We start from the raw sequence: 20,871 nt of genomic DNA, 5'->3' as shown, positions 1-20,871 counted from the left end.
CAGTGGAAGGACAATCCTCTGGACAAAGGAGGAAGCGAAACGAGGCGTTTGGGATCCAGTCACTTTGTGGATCAGCAAGGGAGGTTAGTGGTTGTAATTCAGAGACACTTACACGGAATTGTTGTTATTTCCTTGACTTGCCGTTAACGATTTACTATTTATGATTGTTTGCAAATGCAAATACATTTCAAATAAAAAAGTATTTAAATTAGCCCACTACAGCAGTGTCAGAATACTCTCTGAATAGTTTTAGCATGTTAATGGATATGACAATGTTAATATTTGGTCTTGTCAGACAAGATCTACTGGTGCTGCAAGTATGAAGACTTTCTACTGCCAATAGATACACAGATAAATTGCTGTGTGCATAAGATATGCTTCCCATAGTAGATCTAGACAGGTGGATCTGGGGAGGTGGAGGGTGCGCTGCAGGACCAAGCAGCAACCTCCCCCAGTTTCTCTTGAAGCCAATACGGAAGATACTTAAACTGCAATTCATCGACTGGCCACTAGAGGCAGACTCCAGAAGGAGCAGAATCTCATTGAGCTCATGTTAAAATGCCCAACTTTACAGCAGAAGAACACATGTTTACAGGCTGGTACAAACTGTGCTTTTGGTCTATACGGCTAATTTTGCCCTTCATGACGACTGTGAAGGGGGTGAATTTTTTTATAACTCATTCGCTTACATTATATAAAGCCTTAAAGTTCTGCATAATTAAGGGCTTGGCCACTTTGAGTGACAGGTGGATAGCCGTTTATCTGCTGTCTGTTAGTCATCGCATCACTTCAGCTCCGCCCACGTCCCGCCTCTTTTCTATTATCCGGGAGTGATGCGTGATGACAAGATGGAAACGGCCAGCTCGACCCTACTTTAGACTCCTATGAACAAGACTGAACTGAACCATTTAAATATTGAGCAAGTACGCTCATTGGCTGCAGAATCAGCAAAGGCCAATCAGCTAAGCCCCCTAATGATGACATCCTAGATTCTCCCCTGCTAATCAGAACTAAAAATAGTAACTCAACATTACTTTATTTAAAGGGGTCATGAACTAAAATGATGAGCTTTTGACATTTAAGAGGTCATCATACTATAAGAATATCCTGTAAGTTTCAGAACTGAAAACTTCCTTGTTAGTCCAAAAACACCTTTTATTGTAACCAAGCCCAGAGAACGACTCATTGTGAAAGAGCGCCTCTGCAGAAGAAGATCAACGGCTACTTCATCATCGCAACTTTGGCCCCGCCCACTGGCGTGTTAGTGAGATGACAAGGAGAGAAAAGCGATACAGGATCACAGGACTAAAAATAACATTACCTTTCAAAGGATCCTAGGAATGTGCTTATTTATTTTCATCAATGTGAATGTATCAGGGTGTGTTCACACTTGTCATGTTTGGTTCGATTAAAATGAACCCTGGTGCGATTGCTTGGTTAGTGCGGTTCATTTGAGCATATGTGAACGCTGCCATCCGAACCCTGGTGCGGCCCAAACAAGCGGATCGAGACAAGATGGATCTCGGTCCGCTTCTAAACCAACTCTGGTGCGGTTTGATTGATATATGAACGCAACACGGACCAAAGACATGTAAACTAACCAAAAACAGGACGTGATGTCACAAGATGCGACGCTACAAGTCAGCTGATTTGACGATGCGGAAAGATCGGTGTATCCAAAATGAGTAGAGGACAAATGTGGAGCAGCGAGGAGGTAAAGAGCCTCATCAATATATGCAGATCTGCGTTTCTGCACAACGGAGGAAATCCTGCTGCTGTTCTGAATGTTTTAAACATTTTATGAGCTCTTCGTGAGTTCTCAGCTGGTAAAAATAAAACCATATGTACACGCATAAAATTATGGCGTTAATTTTTACAGCAAATTTTGTTTAGTTTTAGTCATATTTTAGTCACCTGAATTGTTTTTGGTTTTAGTCTCGTTTTAGTCGACTAAATATCATAAGATTTTAGTCGACTAAATCTACAGTAGATTTAGTCTCCTAAAATCTAATGAGTTTAGTTAAATTGTAAAACATTAAGCATTTAAGCATTACATAACCGACTGTCACTTGAACTGACATTTTGACATCATTTTGTTTTTGACATTAAAAATACACGAAACAGAGCTCAATTCCCTTTTTTGTTTGTTTTTTAAAAACATCTATATAGTTTTTATAACTTTGTATTTCTGCTTTAGTTAGTAGGCCACATCAGGTTAAGCTAAAGCTTCAAATAAGTTTTTTATTTTTTTATATTTCAGTTAACATTTATTTAATTTCAAGTAATGAAGATTTTTAGTTAACTATTATAATCCTGATACTTTATTGAATATGTGTCAAATACTGGTCTTTCCTCCTGACTATGAATTAAATGGGAATTAAATTAAATACAGTTTATAGTGTAACCAAAAACGAATATATAACGCATGACTTTTAATTACAAACAAGTTCGAAACACATTGACTCTTATTTTGAAATGTCTGTGCCTTACAGTTGTAGGAGCTCATTCAAGTTCAGGAGATAAAATATGCGTTGTTACGACCGTCTAAAACATATTACTATATAAACATCGTAAAGTAAACAGTCATTATTCATCAGCATTAGTTCATAAACAATTGCCTGGCATAAATGTGTGTTATTCATTGATTGTGAGCTGGATTGGGGATGAGCCGTGTTTTCCAACGGTTTGATCAGTTCAGATCAAATGTGCGCATCTGTTACACAGGACATCAGTTCTGACTGGATCTCTTCCCTAATCGTCCCTCCCTAATATTTTCGTCTAATTTTTTTATTTGTTGAAGAAAATTACAGTTGATTTTCGTCATAGTTTTTGTCATCCAACACTAGTTTTATTTAGTTATCGTCTCGTTTTCGTCAGTAAAAAAAGGTTGTTGGCGAAAATTATGACGAAAATTATTTGTCAACGAAATTAACACTGCACACAGCATTGTTTTGAATGTTCGGTAAGCAAGCTCCGTTGCCGACCAATCAGGTTGTGACCGTATCCCTATGCCTTTGGTTCGGTAACTTTAGGTTCACTGTTAAAAATGCCAGAGTGAACGCAAAGCGGACCAGGGGTCCGTTCTTCGTACCTCGCTAACTCAGTTAGCTGGATTTGATTGTTGACGATTTGACATGATCTTGGATTGTTTGGTTCCTCGACGCTCATCCTGGACTTGCTGTCATAGCAACAGGTCCGTAAGCTTAAACCTGCTCGCGAGCTTATTTCATGTAAACAGGATTAGATTGCATCTTGAGGTGATACTTAAAATCTGTCCCAGCCACTGCTACTTTATTACAAGAGTTTATTACTGAACCAGGGGCAATAATAATAATTTTAAATAATAATAATAATATAAATTTTTTAAATTGTATATGTATATGAGAATGTATATAATATTATAATGTTGTGTATAATGCTATAGACACAGCCACTTGGAGATGCAGAGAATTTGATCTTGACCCTTAAGAAACTTTAATACTGTCACGTTACAAATCTGCTTCAAATTGAATTAAAAATGTAATTACAACATTGAAATAAAAATTTAAAGGGTGTACAAGTACTGTATAAAATCGTGAATATAAATAATTGGTAATCATGTAAAAAAAAAAAAAAAATGTATCATTGATCAATAGCTTTTATGTTGGTTTGGTCGTTTAGCTGTTTCCTTATAAAGCTCCAGATATTCGTGTTTATTTTGTGTGTAATTTGCCAAGTTTTTTGCCAGGTAGTTTTTTTAATTATATGATGTCATTACGTTGCTGTCTTGACACCAGCCAATCGCTGCATTGCTGATTGTGGTTTCGAGTATCGATCCATCTGCCCTCTTCAGGGAACACAAGAACGCTCAGTAATCTTGGATCATTTAATCCAGATATTTAAATACAATCTGCAAATTCGTTTGAAGAACCAAATTAGCCCGAGATCAGTTATCACAATGTGTGTGTACTCTGTTAATTATTATTTATATATAAATACACACATATGCATGTATATATTTAAGATAAAAATATTATTTTTATATATAAAACATTTATATTTATATATATTATAGATTATATAAATGTATATACAGTATATACATGCAAATAATTCTTAAATATATACATGAATGTGTGTGTATTTATATATAAATAATAATTAACAGATATATTATGTAAACACAAACTTTTATTTTGGATGCGATTAATCGCGATTAATCTTTTGACAGCCCTAATTTATATAAGAAGCAGTTGGCAGAAAGGCCACTGCTGATCATTTCATTTTTGTCGTTTACGTTTTGTTGTAACATTAAACTTTACATTTAACATTTAGGTTTAGCTTAAGGTAAAGATCCACAAGACAACGTACAAACTAGTGCTGCGCAATATATCGAAATTATCGAAATATCGCAAATGTACATATCCCAATATGCATATCGCAATGGCACGCAATATCTGAATGATTTTAATAGGCTACTTCAACATTGTGAAAAGTGTACGTTTTAGGTTGATGCATATAGCAGCGAATAGACTGAGCACACGACTGTTACTTATGTGACTTGCTTGACGTCAAAAAGAGTTATTAAACGCAATAACTTGCGAAAAACAACTCCTTGCAGTCTCGTACTGTCTGACACACACACCGAAACGTGCGCACAAGTTTCATCTTGTTACACACTCGAACTGTCAAATACACACACAGTTACGTCAAAATGGCTGTCTTGATGAGTAATTATGTAAACACAGTCGGTTATGCTTTAAGTGAAGGATATCAGTTGTAGGGATCGACCGATATGGATTTTTTAGTGCCGATGCCGATACCGATTTTTTTTCATCAGCCTTTGCAGATGACCGATACGCGCTGCCGATATTTGGAGCCGATACTGCTTTTGCTCCCTCAATTTACAACATAAAAATGACACAATGATCAGGATGATGATAATTTAAAATTTACAATTTAAAAAAGGAACATTTATTGAACTAAAAAAAACTATATTTAACAAATAGTAAAAACAGGTGAGGTAGAACAAGAAAAAAAGAGTTCAGTGGTGAAAATAAATTCTGAAAATAAATATTTAAGCATAAATAAAATAATTACACTATTACACACAGTATCAACAAGCAAGCAGCATAATAAAGTGCACACTGACTGTACTATACTTAAAACTATTTACAACCTAGTCATTTAATGGTTACACTCTAAAAAATGCTGGATTAAAAATAACCCAAGTTGGGTTGAATATGGACTAACCCAGCAATTGGGTTGTTTTGACCCAGCGGTTGGGTTAAATGTTTGCTTAAAACAACCCAATTGATGGGTTAGTCCATTTTCAACCCAACTTGGGTTATTTTTAACCCAGCATTTTATAGAGTGTAGGTGCACTTAACTTAATCTCTTGTAGAGCAACACCAGCGGTAATTCAGGAAAAAATCTCCCAATGCTCCACGTGAAACTTCGGTCTTTCCACCTTTTACCATCGTGTCAATTCTCAATTGATTTTGATTAATATGCGCGAAGGAGAGCAAGACAGTTTGAAGACGGTGAAAGCTGCCCCGTGGACGCCTGTCTGTAAATAATGCAGGAAAAAAATATCGGCGAACGCAGCAGCATTGTAGCGGCCGATACCGATACACGTAAAAATAGCAAATATCGGCCGGCCGATATATCGGTCTAACACTAATCAGTTGGGGAAAGAAATAGATTTTACACACTTAAAACAATATCGTATCCCATATCGAATATCGCATTATTTAACAAAGATATCGCATATCGCACTTTTCTTCAATATCGCACAGCCCTAGTACAAACTATTTGTAGTGACATAAATGACCCTTTCGTCACTTAAAGGAGGTATTTCATTATTAATGCAATTAAGGACGGAGGATGAGCTTCTGTTTCATGTCCCTGTTTGCTGTCTGTTTTCTGTCAAGAAACAGCAAAATCAAACATATGGAGCGCAATGCTGTTATCTATGATGACAGATATAAAACATGAAACACAAAAAGATAAGAATGCACAGATGCTAATTAATTACTCTCATCACCGAGATGACCATCTCTCTCCTGAGATTACACAGCAAGCAGACACAAACAATAGGGTGGAGACAGAATGACGTAGAGCATACTATTCTGGTCAGAGTCAGACGGTCCCTAAATCCTTCAAATCCAGGAGAGAATGCTAGTTAAGGACAAAGACTTCTGGGCCTAATCCAGAGAGACAGTTCTCAGATACTGACTCTATGCAGAATCTTTGCATTTCCTAAAACACTAGTGATCAATTGTGTCGTTTACATTGCCACAGCTGGGTCTGCACATAATCGCATCTGAAAATATCCTAAATGCTTATCAGGGTTGAATACATCAGGAAATCAACACACACACACACACACAAAATAAATAAATAAATCACAAAATTCTGTATTGTGACGGAAACATTCAATTGTAACGTATCATTGTAAAAGAAAAAAATGTAGGGTGGGACATGGATCTATGCATCGGCTGTTGATTGGATGTTGAGATGTGGGCGTGGCTCTTAAAAGTGGAGGATCAGAGTGTGACAGATCTCACATTTCTGACTTAATATACGATACGATACCGATACTTTCAAGGCCAGTATCACCGATACCGATACGATACTTCTAAACTGCACTTTTTAATTATTAAATTTATTAAATTATTAAAATGACTAAGAGTAAAATGGGTAAAGATCCTCACTTAACATTATATTTGTAAGGTATTTTAACATTCAATATGCCTTAATTGCAACTTATTAGATCATATTTTTGTTTACACATGGTTAAAATATGTTTACTTGTAGTGTTAACCATGGAAATTTACAAATAGTTGAACTATGGTCACTGTAGTAAAAAGATAAACCATGGTTAATTTTCATAAGGGACGGCCAGTGACAGGACGTTGCACCCATAAAATTATTTATATTAACATTACTTACAGAATAGAACATGATCAATATCAACTTTTAAAATTACATTTAAAGAGTGTAATTGCACTATGTAGGCTACAATTTCGATTTGTTTATTGTGAAATAACTCAAACATATGTTTTTTGTCTTCCGATGAGCATTGTTCAGAGCTGCGTTTCCAAAAGTGGTTTCTTATGATACTTTTGGGAAATGCCAGTGTGCGAACGCTCTCTCTGTGATTGGCTGGTTCTGTCTTGCAGCATTTGCGTGCGTTCAGATCGTGGTTCAGATGAGCAGGAAAATAGTCCTATACTACATAACTATTCGGTAACATAGATTATTCGTATTGTATGCATTAAATAATCTTTTTAAACAAGGTAAAATAAACCAAAAAAAATTATCAATATTTTTATTTGAGTATCGATACTTTTCGATGCTCACATCAGTATCGATATATCGATACTTCATATCAATACGCCCATCCCTACTTTATATCACACAATTCTGAGAAAAAAAGTCCGAATAGTGAGATAAAAAGTCGCAATTACCTTATTTATTTTTTATCCTGTGGTGGAAACTAGGGTTGTGTATCGCCAAGAATCTGGCAATACGATACGTATCACGATACATGGGTTACGATACGATATATTGTTATATATTGCGATATTGTAAGAGAGGCAATATATTGCGATATTCCTTTTTTGTGTTTTTTTTATTTTTTAGAAAGATCTAATTTAAAAGAATAAAGAACACAACCATATGCATAAAACCTGACAAGTAAATATTTTACAAAATTAATACAGCATAATTTATATCACTAATCACTATTTTGTGCAATCTAAGTAAAGGGAAATAGTAAAGTGACTGCAGGATTCTTTATGTGTATATGTTTTAAAGGTTCACAGTATAGCAGTTTTTAATTTCTAAACTATTTAAAGGGGTCATGAACTGGCTTTTTTATTTTTGAATACTGTTGTCTGGGGTCAACTTATGACGTTAGCGTGGTTTTTACATTCAAAAACATCATAATGTATAAGTAATAGGCTATTTTCTGCCTTGGTTTTGAGGCTCTCTGAAAAACGCTCGGTTTTGATGGGCGTGCCGCACTGAAGACTTGGAAGTTAACGCCCACGGCTAGGATTGGATACGATTAACATATTTAATGAGCTTCAGCTCCTCTCAGTACATGTGGGAATTGTTTTGAAAGCGTCTGGAGAAACACTCAGAGGGCTCGCAAAATGTCTTTATCATACAAACACAATGATTCATATCTCATCCACCCGCGATTGATTGGAATGTTATTTTTTTATTACTTGGCCCGTCTGATCAGTGAATAACCACGACCCGTACACACACATACACACACGCGCAAGAAAGGAATGTTATTTCACTAATTAAGGATATTTTGGCCTATTTAAGGCCTTTGCAAGCACTGGCGCTACAAGTCCGAGTCTGATCACGAATGAACCAATAACAGCTTCTCCAGCCTGTGACCGCGTGCTAAGGTGTGTAATCAATAGATATCAAACGATCTGTAACAATGCAATACTAACACACATAAAAAAACATGTTTTACTCACATAAGTGTGTTGCACCGTTCCTGTCGTATCCAATATAGAAGCACAGCATTGTGTTTTAATCTCAGTATGTCTGCAAATCCAGTCTCGACCTGTGTCTCGTTTACAAACGATTCCGCGGTGAAATGAAGCGAACAAACGCAATGTCTTACACACGTGAGCTGCTCCGTAGCGCGACCCGTTTAGCTTCACGAGTCGGTGGGCGGGGCTTGAGGCGCCGCTTCTGCATTCTATGATGTCAGTGGTCGACATATTGTGAGATCTCACGTTTTCTGGGCCTGGTGTCTATAAAAGCTTTTCTTTGACTAACAAGGACGTTTTCAGCTCTGAAACTTACAGGATATTCTTATATCACGATGAACTTTTATATATCAAAGGCTCACGGGAAAGTTGATTTCTCAATTCATCACCCCTTTAACAACAGAAAATGCATAGTCCATTCCATGACTGAATGACTGTTTGTTTTATATTTAATACTGTAAAGCTGTTTGCTTTAAAGCCGTCTATTGTATAAAGTGCTAAAGTACTGAACTGCAGAGCTGGTGCATCATATCCACATCGCTATGATCAGATGCTTTCGTTCTGCTGCCGCCGCTGTCAATTTTGTGTGTTTATTTTGTTACTGAGAGGAAAATGTGCAGTACATATTCTATCGAAACGCTTCTCAGCAGCGCGGATGACGTCGGGATGTTAAGCGAGCTCTCAGATTCAATGCATTTCCCGAGAATTGGATTTTAACTTGGCCAATTTTGCAAACAAAATGACTCTTGTCGATTTCCTTAGTGGTTTCTTTATAGCTGAAGCCAACACGAGTCCACACTTCAGCTCTGTATACAGCGGGAGCAGAGTAATTTTATCGTCTTGTGAGCTAATACTGCCATCTAGCGGTTGGGTTTTATACAGTCTGTGGTTAAACCAAACACAAAGCCACGAATCTGGGATGTAGATAAATAAATATATAAATATCGATACAGTGTTTTTGACAATCGATACAGTATCGCCAAACATAATATCGCGTTATATTCACGTGTATCGATATTTTCTTACACCGCTAGTGGAAACAAGCTTCCATAGTTCACAGTAGGGCTGAAACGATTAGTCGACATTGTCGACAATAAAAAATTGTCGACAAATATCTTTGTTGTCGAGTAGTCGTTTGATCTCATGTGACCTAATGTAAGCGCCTGCAATATCGCGATTTGACCGCTGTAGCGCTAGAGTGTAATGCAACTAGGGATCGACCGATATGGATTTTTTAGTGGCAATGCCGATACCGATTTTTTTTCATCAGCCTTAGCCGATGACCGATACGGGCTGCCGATTTTCTTGAGCCGATATTTGGAGCCGATACTGCTTTTGCTCCCTCAATTTACATCATAAAAATTACACAATGATCAGGATGATAATTTTAAATTTTAAATTTTAAAAAAGGAAAATTTATTGAACTAAAAAAATATATATTTAACAAATAGTAAAAACAGGTGAGGTAGAACAAGAAAAAAAAAGAGTTCAGTGGTGAAAATAAATTCTGAAAATAAATATTTAAGCATAAATAAAAAAATTACACTATTGCACACAGTATCAACAAGCAAGCAGCATAATAAAGTGCACACTGACTATAATTAATTTTAAAACTATTTACAACCAAGTAATTTAATGGTTACACTCTAAAAAATGCTGGGTTAAAAATAACCCAAGTTGGGTTGAATATGGACTAACCCAGCAATTGGGTTGTTTTGACCCAGCGGTTGGGTTAAATGTTTGCTTAAAACAACCCAATCGCTGGGTTAAAACAACCCAATCGCTGGGTTAGTCCATTTTCAACCCAACTTGAGTTATTTTTAACCCAGCATTTTTTAGAGTGTAGGTGCACTTAACTTAATCTCTTGTAGAGCAACACCAGCGGTAATTCAGGAAAAAATCTGCCAATGCTCCACGTGAAACTTCATTCTTTCGACCTTTTACCATCGTGTCAATTCTCATTGATTTTGATGAAAATGCGCGAGGGAGAGCAAGACAGTTTGAAGACGGTGAGAGCTGCCCTGTGGACGCCTGTCTGTAAATAATGCAGGGAAAAAAATATCGGCGAACGCAGCAGCATTGTATCGGCCGATGTCGATACACGTAAAAATTGCAAATATCGGCCCGATATATCGGTCTAACACTAAATGCAGCCCTTACAAATGTTGCGGTAGGAGAAAACAGCGCGAATGACGGAGTGCAAACAAATCTGAACTAGCAAGATGTGGGAAAGTTTCACAAAACTTCAAACTAAGGCTGCGTCTCAATCAGCTCCCTAGTTCAGTAGTCAGGGCACTGATCAGGGATCAGCCCATTGACTCTTGTCCTGACTAACGTTACTGAACCAGGAGCTGATTGAGACGAGCAAGGCCAAACTTTTCACCGGAGCACAATGTGCATGTTGGAGCACTTAAAGAGGAAACAACTAACTAAAGCGGTAAATCTCTTTATTAGAGAATGCAATACTACTAATAATTGTAATGATATTAACAATAATAATATAATTACAGTAATGTGATGATTTATTTAGCATAATAAAGTTTGATCGAGCTTGGAGTCAGGACTGTTTTTATTATTATAACACTATAAGGGATTATAGTCTCATCACTTGCCTGTATTTTGTTCATATGCATAAAGACTTACAAAAGGCGATGTTAGGAAGAATATCATGTCCGTTACTTTTTCATATTGTTAATTAAAAGGTGAATGAGAATCTGTCAGCTCAATTGTCATGTAAGAGATTAATATTATGTAATTTGCAGATTAATATTTTACCATTCTTTGTGTCCTGAAGTAAATGTCCTCTTTTTCTTTTTCAGTTCTAAGAAAAGCAGTGGGCCTGTTATTGTTTTACAAATGAAGCTCTTAATACTGCTGCCAAGAGATGTTAATATTCAAACATCTATTTTTTTTCTTTGTTTTTATTTTGTCTGTAATGCAGCTAATTTTTGTTTATTATTATTATTATTTATTTTTTCAATTGAAAGAGAACAGAATATTTAAACAATGCTTAGAGAGCATTTTTGTGTGATTTGAGTTCTGAGAACTTGGCTCAAAGTTCATTAAAACAACCATTTCAAAAGTTGAAGTGACTTTCTTTTTTATATATTATAGTTAGAATATGTATAACTCAATGTTTTAACTAATTGAAAAAGCTGAATAATCGTTCAAAATTCACCGATTAGTCGTTGATGGCAATGACAATAATCGATGATTAGTCGATTAATCGATCTAATAATCGGTAGATTAGTCGATTATTAAAATAATCGTTTTGTTGCAGCCCTAGTTCACAATAGGGTCTATAACATGCACTTAGAAAAATACTTCACATCTAATCGCAGTTTAAAAACTATTTTTAAACATAATTTCCAGCACACCGGATAATTACACCTCTAATAATTCTGAAGTTACTGTATTTGTTTACCAAGGAGACAACAGTGTCAATGAAGAACATGCTTGAGATGAAATATGAGACAATGAGACATGTGATGTGTGAAGAACAACAAATATCATGTGAGCAGGCCTTTAAAAAGAAACATTGGACATTGAACATTGTGTGTATAAAGTCAGAATTGCGTGATAGTCAGATTTGAACTGTGTATAAAGTCAGAATTGTGTGTATAAAGTCAGAATTGCGTGTATAAAGTCAGAATTGTGTGATAGTCAGATTTGAACTGTGTATTAAGTCAGAATTGTGTGTATAAAGTCAGAATTGCGTGTATAAAGTCAGAATTGTGTGATAGTCAGATTTGAACTGTGTATTAAGTCAGAATTGTGTGTATAAAGTCAGAATTGTGTGTATAAAGTCAGAATTGTGTGATAGTCAGATTTGAACTGTGTATTAAGTCAGAATTGTGTGTATAAAGTCAGAATTGCGTGTATAAAGTCAGAATTGTGTGATAGTCAGATTTGAACTGTGTATAAAGTCAGAATTGTGTGTATAAAGTCAGAATTGTGTGATAGTCAGATTTGAACTGTGTATAAAGTCAGAATTGTGTGTATAAAGTCAGAATTATGTGTATAAAGTCAGAATTGTGTGATAGTCAGATTTGAACTGTGTATAAAGTCAGAATTGTGTGTATAAAGTCAGAATTGTGTATAAAGTCAGAATTATGTGTATAAAGTCAGAATTGTGTGTATATAGTCATAATTGTGTGATAGTCAGATTTGAATTGTGTGATATTCAGATTTGAATTGTGTGATATAAAGCCAGAATTGTGTGTATAAAGTCAGAATTGTGTGATAGTCAGATTTGAATTGTGTGATATAAAGCCAGAATTATGTGTATAAAGTCAGAATTGTGTGATAGTCAGATTTGAACTGTGTATAAAGTCAGAATTGTGTGTGTATAAAGTCAGAATTGTGTATAAAGTCAGAATTATGTGTATAAAGTCAGAATTGTGTGATAGTCAGATTTGAACTGTGTATAAAGTCAGAATTGTGTATAAAGTCAGAATTGTGTGTATATAGTCAGAATTGTGTGTATATAGTCAGAATTGTGTGATAGTCAGATTTGAATTGTGTGATATTCAGATTTGAATTGTGTGATATAAAGCCAGAATTGTGTGTATAAAGTCAGAATTATGTGTATAAAGTCAGAATTGTGTGATATAAAGCCAGAATTGTGTGTATAAAGTCAGAATTATGTGTATAAAGTCAGAATTGTGTGATATAAAGCCAGAATTGTGTGTATAAAGTCAGAATTATGTGTATAAAGTCAAAAAAAGAGAAGGAAAAAAGGAAAAGAAGGGAAAAAAATAGCCTTTTTGACAATGACCTGTGTTTAGAAATAGCCCCTTTCTTTTTTTTTCTTTTTGTTCGGTTGTTGTTTTCTGTTTAGTTATTAACTTTTGTATTTTGACTAAATTTGTAATTACATGTATGTGTATACTCTCTTTCCCCTACGAGAGTTTTGTATTTTGCTGTTTTTTGTCAATAAAAAAATAAAAAGAAAAAAAAGAAACATTGGAACTGATATTTGTCTCAAAGTGTAGAGGATGTTTGCCATTCATCTGAGTTTTAAAACAGCTGAATATTTCTGTATGTTACATTCGGCTTACAGTACAGTTCCCCAACTCTGAGCTTGGCCAACGCAAAACTATTGACAGTCGACTGAGAAACATGAGAGGGCATAGCTGACCTACTTCAGACATACAGTAAAAGTCAGATTTGATCTGTAATTTGCTCTTTGGCCACCACAGATCCACACCCTACACTGCAGGATTAGAAAGCAACATAAATATGGTCCACCTTTGTAACAGACTCACATGCATATGAGTTTATGGAGGCCAGTAAACCTGATCTAACTTTCGTGGGGCTGAAATCGGATCCCCTCGCGATTCTTCTGACTGCTAGACGCCAGATAAGATGAATTTTAAGTTGCAGGTGAATGTCACCGTCCCGTCTGTTGAAAAGTCCAACCGCTACATCATTCATACCCTTTGGAATCTGACTCCTTCACAAAACCCTCAACGGCATGACCCACTTCCTGACAATACAGCCGGATTGTGTGCTGGTATATTCCCTGCCTCCAGCCCTGATACAGGGAACTTGCACAAATGTGCATTTCTAATGTTATCTATCATATTCAAATGATACTCTCCAACTCAATAATGACCCATACAAAAGCTGCATAATAAATAGTCATTATAACAAAAAAATGGCAAAATTATTTCCATTTTATACTGCAAAGGAGAACACACAGAGACGCAAAATGTCTTTATCAAACACAATGATTCATCTCTCATCCACCCGCGATTGATTGTGATGTTATTTATGTATCATTTCGCCCGATCATCAGTGAATATAACCACGATTGAGCGATTTATTTGTGATGGAATAATTACTTTATAATTTTACAGGAGGTTTACACACATGTCTGAGCCATGCATTAATTTAAAGGGTGAGTTCACCCAAAAATGAAAATTATGTCATTAATTCCTCACCCTCATGTCGTTCGACACCCGTGAGACCTCTGTTCATCTTCAGAACACAAATGAAGATATTTTTTGTATTTTGAAGATATCTTCAGACAGGCCTCCATTGGCATTCAGTACATTTACACTCACAAGACCCATAAAAGGCACTTAAAACGTCGTTACAAAGTCCATCTCACCACAGTGACTCTACAATAATTTTACGATGCGACGACAATAGTTTTTGTGCGCAAAAAAAAATCAAAATAACGCCTTTATCCAGCTTGTTCTTGTCTTCCGTGTGTGCCTCCACGACGCATGCGCGAGAATATGACGCAGATCCGGCGTTCGGACACATGAACCAGAAGCGATTTGTTTACAAGCAGAGGAAGACACGCGTGTCTAAGCTGTTGAATTCAAGCATTGATCGTGCTTTAGGTCTCGGCGTAGTTCTCAAAATGGGACTAAAGTGTGCATTTCATGGATTCCCGAACGCCGGATCTACGTCATATTCTCGCGCATGCGTCGTGGAGACACACACGGAAGACAAGAACAAGTTGGATAAAGTCGTTATTTTGATTTTTTTTTGCGCACAAAAACTATTGTCGTCGCATCGTAAAATTATTGTAGAGTCACTGTGGTGAGATGGACTTTGTAACGACGTTTTTAGTGCCTTTTATGGGTCTTGTGAGTGTAAATGTACTGAATGCCAATGGAGGCCTATCTGAAGCCTTTCTCAGCATCAGCTTTACACTAAAATATCTTCATTTGTGTCTGAAGATGAACGGAGGTCTTACGGGTGTCGAACGACATGAGGGTCAGTAATTAATGACAGAATTTTCATTTTTGAGTGAACTAACCCTTTAAGTGATGACAGATATTATGGGATGGCTTGATGCAGCACAAGAGATGCAGATAATGTGATCTTGACCCTTAAAGGGTTAGTTCACCCAAAAATGAAAATTCTGTCATTAATATCTTCCCCTCATGTCGTTCGACACCCGTCAGACCTCCGTTCATCTTCAGACACAAATGAAGATATTTTAGTGTAAATCTGATGGCTCTGAAAGGCCTCCATTGGCACAATGGCACTTTACACTCTCAAGACCCTTAATGTGGCGTTCACACCGGACGCGATTCGCGCGAATAATTCGCGCTAATCGCGCGAAGGTGGACGCGTGTACATTTTGAGTTTACTCGCGCGAATCGCGCGTGAAATTCGCGCGAATCGCGCGTGACATTCACTGCACAACAGATGCGAATTCGCGTCATGGGCGGGGCTTCCGCCAGCGGCTCGTCTCGTTGAGAAATGGCTGACATGGGCTGTGTTTACATGTCTTTTTTTTTGTTCATATCTACTGTTAATGTGTGACAAAACGTAGTTTTAAGACTTTTTCAGTCGATAATGTAGTTGTTTAAAGCTCAAATCTGTGGTGTATTTACATAAACAGTGCCTATTTGAACATTTTATCTGCCGTTGTCGGAGCTGTGAGCTCCAGCGGACAGCGCGCTCAGCGCACGTGAAAGCCGGCGAGGGCAACCTTTCCTCGGCCAGTCCTTCTGCCGTCTACCGCTGGCTCTGATGTCTCTGTGGTGTGTCTTAAGCTATAATTCGTCTTGTAACGGCCGATCTTTGGTCTCATGGATCTATAATTTGTTCCCTGGCAAATCGTTTAGGCTGAGGGCAAAGATAAGTTTCATTACTTTATATTTTTAGGCTATAACTGTATGTTGCAGTTGTAACGTTAGCCTACTAGCACTGACTTTGAATGTTTGACTGCATTGTTTGTTTTATTTCATGTATAGCTTGTTATACATTACTTATACTTTTGTATTATTGATCATACATAAACTTGCATTTAACAAAAAGAGACTGGGTTGTGTTTCATGTCATTTAATGTTATCACAGTGATAAACATATTGTCTGAACCAGATATTAATATACAGATTTTCTCTTCATTGTTGTCACTACTAGAGCAAGCTCCTGATTGGTTAACGCGGCGCGAAATATCCGCCAAAGTTCAGATTTTTCAACTTGAGCGTTTCGCGCGATTCACGCGATTCGCGCGAATCGCGCGTTCAAAACGCTCAAGTCGCGTCCTTCTCGCCGCCTCAATCGCGCGAATCGCGCGAATCTCGCCGCCTCATTCGCGCGAATCGCGCCGCAGAATGCCATTTCGCGTCTCTGCATTGACTTAACATGTAAATCACTCGCGCGAATCGCGCGAATCGCGTCCGGTGTGAACGCACCATAAAAGGCACTAAAGACGTCGTTACAAAGTCCATCTCACTACAGTGGTTCTACAATAACTTTATGAATCGGCGACAATAGTTTTTGTGCGCAAAAAAACCCTAAATAACGACTTACATAGTGATGACGATTTCAAAACAAAGCATCATGACGCTTCGAAGCGTTATGAATCAGTGAGTCGATTCATGATTCGGATCGCGTGTCAAACTGCTGAAATTTGGCGATTCAAACCGCTGATTTGACTCACTGATTCATAACGCTTTGAAGCTTCATGATGCCGTGTTTTGAAATCGTCATCACTATATAAGTCGTTATTTAGGGTTTTTTTGCGCACAAAAACTATTGTCGCCGATTCATAAAGTTATTTTAGAGCTACTGTAGTGAGATGGACTTCGTAACGACGTCTTTAGTGCCTTTTAAGGGTCTTGAGAGTGTAGAGTACCATTGAGCCATCAGATTTACACTAAAATATCTTCATTTGTGTTCTGAAGATGAACGGAGGTCTGACGGGTGTCGAACGACATGAGGGGAAGTAATTAATGACAGAATTTTCATTTTTGGGTGAACTAACCCTTTAAGAAACTTGAATACTGTCACGTTACAAATCTGCTTCAAATTGAATTAAACATTTAATTACAACATTGAAATAAAAATGTAAACGTGTACAAATACTGTATAAAATCGTGAATATAAATAATTGGTAATCATTTAAAACATTTATCATTTATCTATTATAACTTTTATGTTGGTTTGGTCGTTTGGCTGTTTCTTTATAAAGGTCCAGAAATTCGTGTTTTTTTGTGTCATTTGTCAAGTTTTTTGCCAGGTGACTTTTTTAATTATATGATGTTATTACGTTGCTGTCTTGCCGGCAGCCAATCGCTGCACTGCTGATCGTGATTTCGAGTATCGATTAGGGGTGTAACGGTACACGTATTCGTACCAAACCGTTTCGGTACAATATTTAATGCTATGTTTAGATAAATCTGTCATGAAAATGACAGTCACTAAGATTGTATTTCAACAACGAATTGGAGAAAAAACATAATTTTAAAGTTAATGCAAAAACTGCCTTATGTGAAGTTTACATGTTTGCACACAATGTGTTATTTGAGTGTTGATTATCCCAGGGGTTTCCAAACTTTATAATGCCACGGACCCCCAAATAAGATAAACCTTAATGAGGAACCCTCTTCCTAAAATCCATCGATATATTTTTATTAGGGCTGTCAAAAGATTAATCGTGATTAATCGCATCCAAAATAAAAGTTTGTGTTTACATAATATATGTGTGTGTACTCTGTTAATTATTATTTATATATAAATTAAATACACACACATTCATGTATATATTTAAGAAATATTTGCATGTATGTATATACATTTATATAATCTATAATATATATAAATATAAATGTTTTATATATAAAAATAAGATTTTTTTCTTAAATATATACATGCTTGTGAGTGTATTTATGTATAAATAATAATTAACAGAGTACACACACATATATTATGTAAACACAAATTTTTATTTTGGATGCGATTAATCGCGATTAATCGCGATTAATCTTTTGACAGCCCTAATTTTTATCTATGAAAAAAACATTTAAACCTTTAGATAAACAGTAAGTGTGACATTATAAGTACAACATATTGTTTCCAATCTTAAATTGGCTATACTTAATGTTGGATGTATAAACCTGAAGAACATTTCCAATTAAAAATGATTTAAATAAGCAACTTTCACAATAAATGTATGTAAGCAAGCAGCTCACGTACTGGGTTTAGCATTCTGCCTTACAACCCCAATGAGCAAGATAAATGGGACTAAATGGGAAAAACTCCACTAGAAAGATAAAAAAACAAACATATACAATTCTGGAAAGTATATGGCAAGAATGGAGAGAAACATTTAGAAATGAAATCGTTCGAATGTTCGGTAGACTTTATCCATTTTTATTCTCTGAAATTTTCTGGGGACCCCTTAGAACCTTCTGGAGGACCCCAGTTTGAAAACCCCTGGATTATCCTATATCCTATATCTAAACATGAATATCAGCTGAATATAGGCTCATAGTTTGGCCTCTGTTGTTAACCTTTAATATTATAGTAATAATGTGCAAGTAAGGGCTCCCTATATAGTTTACAGCATTATCTTTAAGAAACTTTTAGCTATAATTTAATTCATTTAAGGACAGACACATTTTTTTCAGTAAACCACTGTTTAATAAAAAAATAAATAAAAAGATGTAAAATCATCTCGGATGTATTAAAGGGATAGTTCACCCAAAAATGAAAATTAGCCCATAATTTACTCACCCTCAAGTCATCCTAGGTGTGTATGACATTCTTCTTTCAGACGAATAAAATCTGAGTTATATTACTAAAGTCCAGGCGAATCCAAGCATTAGAATTTGATTCATAGTTGCTCTGTTTTTGAAGTCCATAAAAAAGTGCATCTGTCCGTCATATAACTGCTCCACGCGGCTCTGGGGGTGTTAATAAAGGCCTAAGAAGCGAATCGATGCATTTGTGTAAGAAAAATATCCATATTTAAAACTTTATAAAGTAAACTTTCGGCCGACCGCCTTCCCTGTTCAATTTATGGAAAAAGTGTTGAAAGTTCCTCAGCCGATCAAAAGACTAACGCGACCAGGTCATGACGTCACGAACGAGTTTCACTTTCAACATTCAACACTTTTCCACGGAAGGCGGTCGATCAAAAGTTTACTTGATAAAGTTTTAAATATGAATATTTCTCATACACAAACGCGTCGGTTCACTTCTTAGGCCTTTATTAACACCCCAGAGCCGCGTGGAGCGGTTATATGATGGGCAGATGCACTTTTTATGGACTTCAAAAACAGAGCAACTATGAATCAAATTCTAAAGCTTGGATTAGCCTGGACTTTAGTAATATAACTCAGATTTTATTCGTCTGAAAGAAGAATGTCATACACACCTCGGATGACTTGAGGGTGAGTAAATCATGGGCTAATTTTCATTTTTGGGTGAACTATCCCTTTAAGCGAGGTACGAAGAACGGTAAGAAAAAGTAACAACACACTACTTTCCATAAAAGTAACTTTTCTGGGGAGTAACGCAATATTATTACGCACTACTTTTAAAAATAACACACTTTGACAGGTGGTCTCAGCTGTCAATATCGCACAGGGATGTTGTCATTCATACAAATTGTGGAAGAACAACACATGAAACAGAATCTGATGTTATTGTGTGCAGACTCTTCATTCATGTCTTTATCTACTTCTACTAAGTAAACTTGGGAGCGCAGGTGTATGACATTACTAAACCTACGACATACAATACTTACTACTATTATGCAACCTGTAGCTGCAGTAATCCTGGTTACATTTTATTTAAAATGTTCAGAAACCTACTCCCTTATTATATAATTTACATCGTTTATATAACACATTAGAGAATGGGCCACATTGAGCTACTGCATTTATATATAGCACTGAATATATTGGTATTATGTAACAAGGGATCAGTCAAATACAATGTAAGACAGGACATTAAGGGATGATTTCCACAACATAACACATGGGAACCGGGTTGACCCTTATATTCCCATCAATCTTCTTCCAGTTTTCTTTAGAGCCACAAGTCGAACACTATTTCTAAAACGCCGTCAAAAGGCTACAAACCCCAGATAACATTTGAATAGGCATATTGTATTGGTTTAACAGTTAATGTGTGTGAATAAAGAGTGTGTCTATGTACAGAGTCGTGCGATTATTAACGGTGCTGCGCATATGAGCGACATGATATAGTGTAATAAACACATTAATACTCGATCACAAGCTGGCCGCGGAGACATTTCAGCTATTTGCTTTCCAAACACTTGCCACTTACTTTCTGAGAGTCCATTACGAGGTCCGCGAAAGGGCTGAATTCAGCTCATGAACAGTGGGAATGTCGGCAGCAATGAAGGCGCCCGATCCCTCTGGCACAAGGAGTATTACTGCGCATGCGCAGAGTGTCTCTCGCACAGCCGGCTACTATACGGCATTATATGCGGCATGACGTCATCAAAGTGTATAGGCTCGAGGAGGGTTGAGTGACGGTCGGGTTACACAGGATTGCCAGTTCTCCTTTGGCTTAACAGTTCAAATATAATATCAGTAATTAGGTAGATTTGTTGCTATATGGCTCGCACTGAGATTAAGGAGTGTGA

The 20,871-nt window shown here is 36.6% G+C and overlaps 1 protein-coding gene across 10 annotated transcripts in view; it reads right to left on the bottom strand.

The window, feature by feature from the left end:
• The window catches only part of fsd1l (fibronectin type III and SPRY domain containing 1-like), an 85,430-nt gene extending 64,760 nt beyond the window's left edge, over positions 1-20,670 (bottom strand). For 7 of the 10 annotated variants that reach the window (XM_079815926.1, XM_079815930.1, XM_079815932.1 and 4 more), the window contains exon 1: positions 20,550-20,662. In XM_079815926.1, the coding sequence (XP_079672052.1) occupies positions 20,550-20,564 (15 nt within the window). In that variant the 5' untranslated portion in view covers positions 20,565-20,662. Of the gene's footprint in view, positions 1-20,549 lie in introns of all 10 variants that reach the window. The other 3 variants (XM_079815933.1, XM_079815935.1, XM_079815928.1) reach the window with 2 other exon arrangements.
• Between the last annotated feature and the right edge of the window lie 201 nt (positions 20,671-20,871).

Source organism: Gobio gobio (genome assembly GCF_949357685.1).
Source record: "Gobio gobio genome assembly, chromosome: 4".
Lineage (NCBI taxonomy): Eukaryota > Metazoa > Chordata > Actinopteri > Cypriniformes > Gobionidae > Gobio > Gobio gobio.
The sequence above is the reverse complement of the archived record's forward strand: the minus strand, read 5'-3'. Positions and strand labels throughout refer to the sequence as shown.